General features: G+C 37.6%; 1 protein-coding gene and 1 long non-coding RNA gene across 2 annotated transcripts; both read left to right on the top strand.

The window, feature by feature from the left end:
- Positions 1-477: 477 nt before the first annotated feature.
- Positions 478-5,408, top strand: LOC308696546. Its single transcript, XR_014030833.1, has 3 exons — positions 478-584; positions 5,037-5,132; positions 5,240-5,408. It is a non-coding gene; the product is annotated as an uncharacterized lncRNA (long non-coding RNA).
- Positions 5,409-5,497: 89 nt separating this feature from the next.
- On the top strand, positions 5,498-6,781 carry rnf152 (ring finger protein 152). Its single transcript, XM_081375341.1, has one exon. It carries the CDS (start codon positions 5,611-5,613, stop codon positions 6,220-6,222), a length of 612 nt encoding a protein of 203 aa, XP_081231467.1. The 5' UTR covers positions 5,498-5,610; the 3' UTR covers positions 6,223-6,781.
- Positions 6,782-10,681: the final 3,900 nt, after the last annotated feature.

The following is a 10,681-nucleotide window of genomic DNA, read 5'->3' as shown; positions in this document are numbered from 1 at the left end:
GTTTTGATGGCTTCCTCTAAATTTAATTTTATTTTGCCCAGAGGAGTGGTATAGAAATGGATAAACAACTTGTCATGCAATAAGCCTACTAAAGAATGCACAAGTTTTTACTTCACTAACAGCATTGTTAGTATCTTCACTGGTTCACAGTAGTTTAGTCCTTTCAAGATTTAGCCTACATCAGTGCTATAAAGACATAAAACACGGAAACGTATATATCGTAATATTTCTGTTTAATGTTTATTTAAATTGAGGATTATATGATTTAGAAGGTTTGTTTTACTTATCGTGCAAGGCAAGTACGTATTTGTTTTGTAACAAATATAATCCGCCTTAAACGACTAAAATGTGTTCAGACCTGTTCAGACCCGACAAGCGCTGGCAATCTTCTTAGAGGGCTTCCTTATTGGCTGTTCTCTTCGCAGATGTCGCTCGCTATTGGCTGCGTTGTGGGAGTAGCAGTGAGCGTTTACAGTACAGCCTTTGAAGAAGGCAGAGGGAAGTATGACAGATGAGACGGTCTGCCCTGCATGCCATGTTCACCGTTTGCATAGAATTGATCAAAGAAGATCTCCAAATAGAAGGTGAGTTTTTCATCCCTCCTTTCAAAGATACAGACATAAAACGACTTGGCTTTCGATGTGTGCATTCGCATCACATTTAGCGCTGAGATTTTTTAAACTCCTAAACAGAGTTTACAAGACATGTTCTATCAGTCTTTGTTTACTTGCATCGATGCATATTTGCTGCATTACGATTTTTTTTTTTAATCTGCGGTATTATAAACTTCGCTCAAGGTTACTTCATTAGGGCACACGTATTAAGTCTGTTAAAAGCAAGTCCTCTGTAACGTTACAAGGTGCAAGATTTGTATTTTGTAGTATTATGCATCAGTGTAGTACTGTACGTTAGGTAACTTACTTTCTCTTTTACATAGTAGCAGAATGATCTCGGGCAGCTTTCTGTCTCTGTTCCGGTTTAAGTCTTGTTTTGATTGTTTAGAGGCACGCAACAATGGCTGCGTGTCAAAACAAAGTGAGCGTCCTACCATGGCACTCTTTCTGGCACATACGCTGCCAAGAAATGTTATGTAGGCACCTTTATAGGTTTTGAGAGACAGCCAATGACAACTAGTCTAAATATATTTGTCTTTGAAAACAGACATGCCCTGATAATGCCTGAACATGTTAAAATATTTTGGCTATCCCTATAAAAACCCAACCTTTGGCTCATATAATCTGTTTTTATGTCATTTAACTTTAACAGAAATGTTGATATCAGAGGCTGGTTGACTTTACTGTGTCCTTGTGTCTGGATTAGTAAATTCCACTGATATTATCTTACGTTATCTCATCTTAGTGCATTGCTATCAGACGCTGCTTGATCCACTCAGTATTCAAATGGCCTTTTCTCTATACGTTTGGTTTCTTATTAACGTGTGTTTGTGTAGATAGATGATCGGCGTTGTACTTAGTCACTGTTAATTTGACACCCGTTCAGACAGCATTTCAGTGCAAAGTTAAATGTTTATCTGATTCTTGTCGCAAACACACCCAGATGAGTTGAAGTCCAGTGTGTTTCAGTACAAAAATAAACACAAATGAAAATCTGTGTGACTTTGCTGCGTAAATTACGTATCACCTTGGGATGTTTCACATTTCTGCATTGTTTACACAGGTTAATGTTGGAAGTGCACAGTTTTAACACCAATATCCCACAGATGTCCTATGTTGCCTGAAAATAAAAGGCATCAAAAAGTAAAGGCCAAGAGCATGCATGAATGGCTCCCCTCCCTGCCCGCTCAAATCAGCGCATTGTCCTTGAGAATGCCACATAGTCTCAGTTTTTAAGTGTCGTTTTTCATTTTTTGCTTTGTCCCCTTTCTGACAAATCCCCTGATTCAGCTGCATCCATCAGGTTGATGCTTTGCTGTAGCGTGCAGCTGACAGTTTGTTATTTGCTTGTTTCATTGTCTTAGTTTTCGAGAGACACTCAGCGAAGCTTCCACTATGGGGTTCACGTTTCTTAAAGCTGAAATCAGAAAAGCAGTTTCACATTTGATAATATCACCTGAGGTGCATCTAGTGTATAAATTCCATTGTATTTCGTAATGCACTTGATCCTCCTTTTGTTTTAAAGTAAAAGTGAGAAAAAACCCACTAATATTTCCAGTCTAGGTAGGGAAATATGGCAGGTGAAAGCAAGCTTGCTCGGCATACAATCAAAGATTAATGCGAGTACAAAAGTGAGAACTCTTAGGAAATGTTCGCAAGGTTACACCTTCACAAGTATTTCATTTGATTTGGTAAATTTGCCCGCAGGACATTTAATAGATTGGCACATTTTCTCCCCTGCGTGCCATACCAGCATTGCTGAAGGAAATTATGCAATGTGAAATTGAGCTGGAGTTGTTTTCATGGGAACTGAATTACTATGGATCACTTGAATTCTCCATCACAGCAAGATGGATTTGTAAGTGTCCACATTTGTTCCGTTTGCAATGCACATTTTTTTCTGATTTTGTAATGATACTAGTTTGATGAGCATGAAATAATCATGACTTCAAACGTTAAACTGGTCTTATTTAGCAAAAACGGTTTTAAGCCCCTTAGATTTATTAGTAAATTAAAAGTATTTGTGTGTGTAAGTCCATAAAACAGATTGCTGTAATGTGTTTTGACTGGAAATCCCAAAGAGAAAGTTAATATTTCCACTTCTCCGTCACAAGATAACGTGCACCTAATAATGGACAGGCCCTCAGGGGCGTCCGTCCATTCATACCACAATAGCAGGCTTAATTGCATTATTAATTATTTTTCCCCTTAAGGGATGGAGTGAAATTATACTTCTATGAGCAATTACTTGCATGGTGTAAACCTTTGAACTTGAAAGAGAAGAGCACACTGCGATAACTGATTTGTTTTGTATGCCATGGTCACATCATTATGTTATTGCTGTAAGTGTAACAAAAGGAAGTCTGGAGTGAAATGCTGAGAATGTGGACACAATTCTTTTAACTTTAACTTAGTCACTTGATAAGTGTTCATTCATTTCTCAGGTGATTGACATTTGTAGCACCTGCAGTCTTGAATATTCCCTTGAATAATCCTCCCTTAGTGACAAGCATTGAGCCAAGCAATTAAAATGCATATTAGCTGTACAGTACCTGAAGGAAACGAATGCCCTCAAATCAATTTTAGATGAGGTCAGGAAACATTTTTAAGCTCTGAATTGGTTAAGGTCAGAAGGAAGCAGAGTGCCGGAGGGGTTTTGAACTCTCATTCACTGGTCAGCTTCATGCATGCTAATAGTCATGTGTCATGCAGGTTTCAGAAATTTTGCCTGCGGGCTCAACAAAACTAGGTCACATTTTGCTGTTGCTTGTAAGGGGAATTTTTTCATCCAGTGAAAATGTGTACTCTCATTATGTGTGCACATAAACACTTGCTCTAAGTGGATTATGCTGCCCATTGGGTTGAACAACATTTTATGGCAATGAAACAACCCTGATTACAGGGTTATATTGATAACAGAACACATAATATTGCATTTTACAAACATAAAGACACTTTATATTCCATGATATTATCATAAATATAAAACATTAAATAAAAGAGTATACCAGTGTAAGAGGGATATAAAGCATAGAAAAAAAAAGCAGAACAAAAGAGCACAAAAGACACAGATTAGCAGTCAAGGGAGGAGGAGTACTAGATGTGTCAGTGGGTGAGGTCTGAAACCCCCTTACTGTACGTGACATGATTATGCATTTAGAAATTACTCATATTACACAGCTGCCTGTGGTTGAGTGATGCACATGTGAAAAGTGACAGATCAAATTAAATTTATGCCAAACGTATTAAAAAAGAATCATACAGCAATAATATATCCATCCATATCCATTCAGTATATCCATTTCTGGCTATATGTATTTCAAATAATAAATATACTAAATATGTTGTAAACAGTGCATATTACAGAAAATATATTTTTCAAAGTAAAATAAATAAAAGTAAAATTTATAAATAAATGTATTTAATTTAAACCTTCCAATGCCAAAAAAAAGATATATAATATGAAATATAAATGTATTTAGATGGAAAATGTATAGCCAAAAATATTAAACAGGAAACATAAGTAACTAAAACCAAACAAATATATGTATTTAAACTTTTTTGTGAAGACATTCTGTGGTCATATGTTATAGATGCTTTCTTCCCATTTAAAATTTACCTCTAATTTCTCCTGGTCTAGACGACATCTTCAAAAGTGGCACATATTACCTCACTTTCCCTACAAGAATGGATGAATTGTACGACCCCTAAATAGAGTGCTGCAAGGACAAGGATGATGGATTTTTTTTTTGGGCCAAAACCATAGACTGTATAAAACAATGGACGTAGTGTCTGTGACGTCACCCATAGGTTTCTGAAGAGCATTTTTAAAGGCCAAAGTGGGCGGAGCTGGTCGCCGCCATTTTGGCTGCGCGTCACTCCCAGATAACCGGAAATGGGCAAAGAGGCGGGATGTGGGTGGAGCTGAGGTGCCTGGTTTTATACAGGCCTATTACCTACACATATTTTTGAGGACATGTGAACAATTAAAGCGAATACTTCCAATATAGTCTGTGTTAGTAAATGTTACGCTAATTATGAAATGCGGACTGTTTTATTCAGTCTATGGTTTCAGCCTACTGCTAATCACAGTCTGTCGGATTTAACTTGTTTTGTAAAAGGCGGTTGACAACAAGTGGCTAAATGGGACTACAGAGGTTGTCAGGGACATTAAACTTCAGCCAAACAGAAACTCATCTACTCACTAGTCACACTCACAGCCTTGTTGTGTTTATAATCAGGCTCTTAAGAATCATAAGCTTTTGTTAATAGTCCAAAAGCCACTGGAAAAATCCTATTGGGTTTTTGTTGAGGGAACCAGGGTGATTCTAACCGAGTCATCCTACAAAAATACGTCATTCCTGCACCACTATAACTATTCTTTTTGTTTTTCATTATCATGTATTTTCCTTTATTTTACAGAGTTATTTCATCATTAGATGGGGAAGGACTGCCTTCATTTCCAGCTGTGCTCATTGACTGATTTAAATCCCTGGTTGGATCTGCACTAAACCCATGGTAAGAATCACTCCGTGAAGCAATCAAGTCATTTCACATAATCGGAGAAGTAATCACAGATAATTAACCAAATAAGTTGTTTTGTTTTTAATTCACATACAATTTAGCCTCAGCATTCATCACGATCCGTGTCTAAGCACAGGGTGACTGTGGACAGTCCTAATCCCTGCTGATTTGTTTACTCATCCAGGACATCTACATCTAAGTCAAGCCTGACAAGAGTTTAGATCCAGCTCACAGCTAGCGCATAATAAATTAACCCCTCTGCCTGCTTGTGTATGTGCCAAAAGTGTTCCTTTGGATTAAATTCTTGACAGTCTGTTTTGACGCAACGTCCTTGTCTCACTTCCACAGGCAGAGCCAGACATGGATTAAAGCGCTGACGGCCTGATCAACACCGACTGGTCGACGGAGAAGTGCACTGGCATTACAAATCGCCAAGGATACTGTCATTGAAGCAACCAAGGAGATTTGTTTTATGTTTAACATCCACGTTTTAGGGTCAATGGAGACCTTGTCCCAGAGCTCCAGGCTTGAGTGCCAAATCTGTTTCAACTACTTTAGCCAACGGCGCCTTCCTAAACTCCTGCACTGCCAACATACCTGCTGCTCTGTATGTCTGAGCCATATGAGGCTCTGCCAAAGGGAGATCCGCTGTCCTTGGTGTCGTTGCGTGACACACATCCCCAGCGGCCTTTCAGTCTCGCATCTTCCCGATGACCCGGAAGTACTCTCCATTATCAGTCTTTCTCACTCCTCTGAACACACCCCTATCTTTATACACTTACCCAACAACGGTTGCTACCTACTGCCCGTCCCTGTGGACGCAGACGGGGCACTGCTACCTGGACAACCCGCATGCCGGTTTGGCACTAAAAGCGTTGAGGGAGTAAACGTCTCTGATGGGCGGAGCCTCATGTTGGGAGATGACACGGGTGAGGAGGGGATGGAGGAGGAGGTAAAAACCACAGCATGGACTGGGGTTTGCGCTGTGCTACTTGTGGCGTTTATTTTGATTTTTCTGCTGGGTATCGTGTTGCATAACATGTCCTGTGTGTCCAAACGCTTCACTATTATTTCCTGTGGATGAGAAGGATAGAACAGAAGAATTGAAATGGGCCTACCAATGTGGCTTGAAATCTCTTATGTGATTTCAAATACGATTGTAACTATATATGGTAGATGGTCAAGGGCAATGTCTATGTAATCTATGGTATTTCAAATGTTTATGAAAGCTCTGATTCATTCATTCTTGTGGAATTTGTTCAATTAATGTGCAGAAATGTCATTAAAGAATCTAGCAGTGTTGACTCCATGTATTTGCATGTCTTGTATGTAACTGAGGGAATTTAACTTGGTTTCTACTAAACCAGAGTTGTGCGTTATTGACAGTCAGTAGGGGTTGTGCATTTTGTAGAGGTTGTGCAACACTAAATTGTAGAAATGAAATAATGTGCATACTATGTTAATAATGTAGCTGCACTGCCTTTGAATAATGTGCATTGCTGTATATGTATCAAATTGAGTCCTTGTTTTAAGGTGAGTTTCATTTGAAGCAGTTTCTTTAAAATACCACATCAAGTGTTTTCAATGGTAACAAACTGTATTACTTTTTTTACTTGTGGGTTTTGAATTTGCTTTTGATTAAATAATTGAAAAAATCAGTCTCTGATCGATTTGGTTATTAATCATAACAGATATTGACTTGTGTGCTATTTATGTCATTTAAAAGCTATTAATATGATAACCATGAACACATGCTGCATAAAAAGCTGCACAAATACAATAATGTTCAAGTTTGGAGTCTGTAGTAATGATTTTTTTGTTAAATCATTTAAAAGTGATAAAGAAAAACTTTTTGTTTCCCCCTGTACATCAAAGAATCCTGAAAATCTTCTGAAGGATCATGTGACACTGAAGACTGGAGTAATGGCTGCTGACAAGTCAGCTTTGCCACCACAGGAATAAATTACACATTCAAATAGAAATTATTTAATGTAAATTTTAATAATATTTAACAATACTACGGTTTTACTGTATTTTTGATCATGTTGATCATGAAATGTAGCCTTGGTGAGCATGAGATAATTTCAGTTTTGCTTTCAAGTGTCAAAAATGCTTTAAGTGTTAAGAAACTTAAAGGGATAGTTAAGCCAAAAATGAAAATTTGTCATTATTTTACTCACCCTCATTGAGTTCCAAACCTGTATGACTTTTTTTTTTTGCCGAAAATGTAAAAGACATTTTGAGAAATGTCTTGCATACAATAGTCAATAGTTTGGTTAACCATCATTCTTCTAAAAATCTTCCTTTTTGTGTTCTGCAGAGATATGCAAATATAACATTTGTACATTGATATCCAAATGTGTGATGAGCTCTGGCCTGGTGCGGCTCACCATTTGCATCAGAAGCTGTCAACTACCCATCACACTTGATTGATGACAGCGTCTTTGCTGTTTTGCGGGAAAGATCATCTATCGTTCTTGGAATAGCATACATTTCAGTTTCATGCATTTTAACATTCCGCATTGTGATGTAATGTGTGGATGAATGCTTTTGCAGTTTATGTGACAAATCACACAAATCAAATGATTATAATACAAGACAAATTATTATTAGTGATCAGTTGTTCATCAAGGTCATAGTATACATTTTGCATTCCTTTTTAGACCATCACTTGAATGCTTTTAAATTGTAATCTTATTGGTAAAGTGTGATTATAAATAGGCATGGTATATGGAAAAAATCATTTGATATTAAAGACATCAGCACATTTGAGTGATCCCAAAGATCTTAAGAATGACAAGCATACATCAGTACTCAACATTGTAATTAACAGGTTTGGCTGATTCAGCTACACCCTTTACTCACAGGTCCATAAAATCATGCACATAGCCATGCAATCTCCTTACACAAACATTTACATTAGAACAACATTTTATGTACGAGCATTCCACAGCAATTAACATTGTTTGTGTGTGTGTTTTTTTTTATTTTTTTTTTTTATGTACACATAACACTGTACTTTGAGTGTTATGACCCTGCTACAACAGGGCTTCAAATTCAACTGAGTGAAGGTAAATTTGACATCTTTCTCTATTCTGGCTTTCTCTTTCTCTATATATTTATTTCCTTTTTTTCCTTTCTTTTTTTGAGAAAATCATGCAAATGCAGGAGTGGATTTTTCTTGATCACTGTTGGAGCAAATTAGGCCCTATTCCAAATGGCACCCTAAGCACTCGTGGTCGCGCACTTTCGTGACGTAATGCCGCTTTGACTGTCGGGAAGAAGTCTGCTGCGGTCCGGGCTCGGCAAAAGTGCGCATCGAGGGCGCATATCGACTGCAAAGGGGGCGCTCGCGAGGCTTAAAATGACAAATAGGACAACAGTCTCACGGACTTAACTGACACGCCCACGCGGCAGCCATTTTAAGTCCACAAGACTGAAAGTGCATATGAAGTGTGCCATTTGGGACAGGGCCAGTAAAAATGTTAAAAAATGAAAAATAATAATAATATGATGTTTATTTATAGTCATTTTTGCTTATTAGTATGGTTGAAGTGGATCATCGAAGGTCAGCAGCAAAGACATTGGTTAATAAAGTGAGATTAAATACATTAATATTTGTGTAATTTAATATATTCAATTATTGCAGATTTGCCTAATATTCTGAGATTGCATTTAGCCTACCTTTTTTAAATTGATTTTGAATAACACTGAATCAGGTTTCTTTTTTTTTTTTTTTTTGAAAGTGTTCACAGTGCACACAATGACACGCACTTACTGGCTTCACGATTTCTCTCAACATGAGGACAGGAGAGGTGTCAGTCAATAAATGGAAAACAAGCGTTACTTAAAAAAGTAACTCAGATGTTTTCTTGTAATGCGTTACTTTACTAGTTACTTGAAAAACGTAATCTGATTACATAACTCGTTACTTGTAATGCGTTACCCCCAAAACTGATTATGATTTATTAATGTCGTGGAAATGGGCTTTCATGCGTATGTCTATTAAAAGATTTCTGCTATAGTTCACTTCCACATTTCAAACCCAGAAATGTGAAAAGGCTACATATAACTTTAACAAAGACTTTGCCTGTACATCCCGTGGAAGGGCTTTGTTTTTAATGTAAGCGTCTGCTCAATGAATAAATGTGTAAATGTAGAAGAGTGGAAGCTGTTATTGCAGTAAAATCAGGAACAACACTTTATTAATCCCCAGTGCTTTGAAAGTAAATGTTCACCAAGAAAATATGGGTGTGGTGGTGTTGTTCCACATACTTTTGGCATATGTTTGGCAGCCACTATATTTAGAGCTCTGCCTAACAATTCCAAAGGAGCACACCTCATTTACCTTGGCCTGCATCTGTCAACATGCTACAGAACTGCACGCATTTGCTGAAATCATGCAAGAGTACTAGGCTGCACTGTACATGATTGATGGTGTTGTCCACATGTCGGTTTCTCCTCTAAGTTTAGTAAATCACCTATCCAATGGGGCCTTTAACAGGCCATTAACACACAACACTGACACAATCCATTTTGGCAGTCACACGTGCCCAGAAATCCTCTTATGCTCTGCACAACCATGTTGTCATCTGCTTTTGAAATTTATATTAGGAAAATATAGGGATACAAATATTGTCAGAACAAAGAGCTTAGGATAAAAGGGTAAAAAAAAAAAAAAAACATAAGTTCTGACCAATTTTCAGTCTTGAGTGTCATTTCATGTGTTCCTTTGCCCATATAATCTTTAAGCTAATAAGGTTAAGTATATTTGGCTTGCTGTCCGCAGTGGAGGGGCTCGAGGAAGCAGCTTTAGCTCGAGCCCCAGAGGGACTACTAATGCTTGGATGATGAGTATGGTAGCAAGATGCCTAAATTATATTGGTGGAGCTGGGGAGGTGGAGGGATGCCAAAACAACTGATGCCAGAGCAAGGGGAGCGGCTGCTTATATGCTACGGCAGTTAATTGAAATATTAGATGGGTCCACTCCTCCCCAAATTACGGCTAGAAGACAAATTAATCCCAGCTAACAGGTTGTGCTGCAGTAATACAACTAAATTCGATGGAACCTGCATGTTACATAAATGTATTACTAATGGAGCAAGAATAGCAGGTGGTGTACAAATAAATAATGTGTAAAATCACTTTCACATAAATTTCCTTTCGTGTAGGACAGAGCAAAGCATAAAACCCAACAAGCTGCAAATAAATTCTGATGTACAGAGACCAAAATTCATTTCAATATATATTTTATAATGTGTATATTAAATATAAGAATTATATTTAGAAGTAATGTCATGAATATGAATACGTAATACTTGTACAGTCTTGTATTAGAAGATCCCACCAGCAGGAGGCACTAGTAGACTGCAAAACAATTGAGCGATCTGACAGCAGCAAGTCATTCCAATTTCCCTTCAGAATTCACACTATTTGTACAACTTGATTAAGAGCAGGTGCAATTTAGTCACGGTATACTGTGTAAGGGATGCTTCTGGTTGGCATGTTGGTTTAATGAAAATCAGTGAGTGATCATCTATTT

The sequence above is a fragment of the Scardinius erythrophthalmus genome, assembly GCF_964197995.2.
Source record: "Scardinius erythrophthalmus genome assembly, chromosome: 9".
Lineage (NCBI taxonomy): Eukaryota > Metazoa > Chordata > Actinopteri > Cypriniformes > Leuciscidae > Scardinius > Scardinius erythrophthalmus.
The sequence above is the reverse complement of the archived record's forward strand: the minus strand, read 5'-3'. Positions and strand labels throughout refer to the sequence as shown.

Excerpts from the sequence above, each read along its gene's own strand:
- rnf152 (XM_081375341.1), top strand. The coding sequence starts at position 5,611 with ATGTTTAACATCCACGTTTTAGGGTCAATGGAGACCTTGTCCCAGAGC.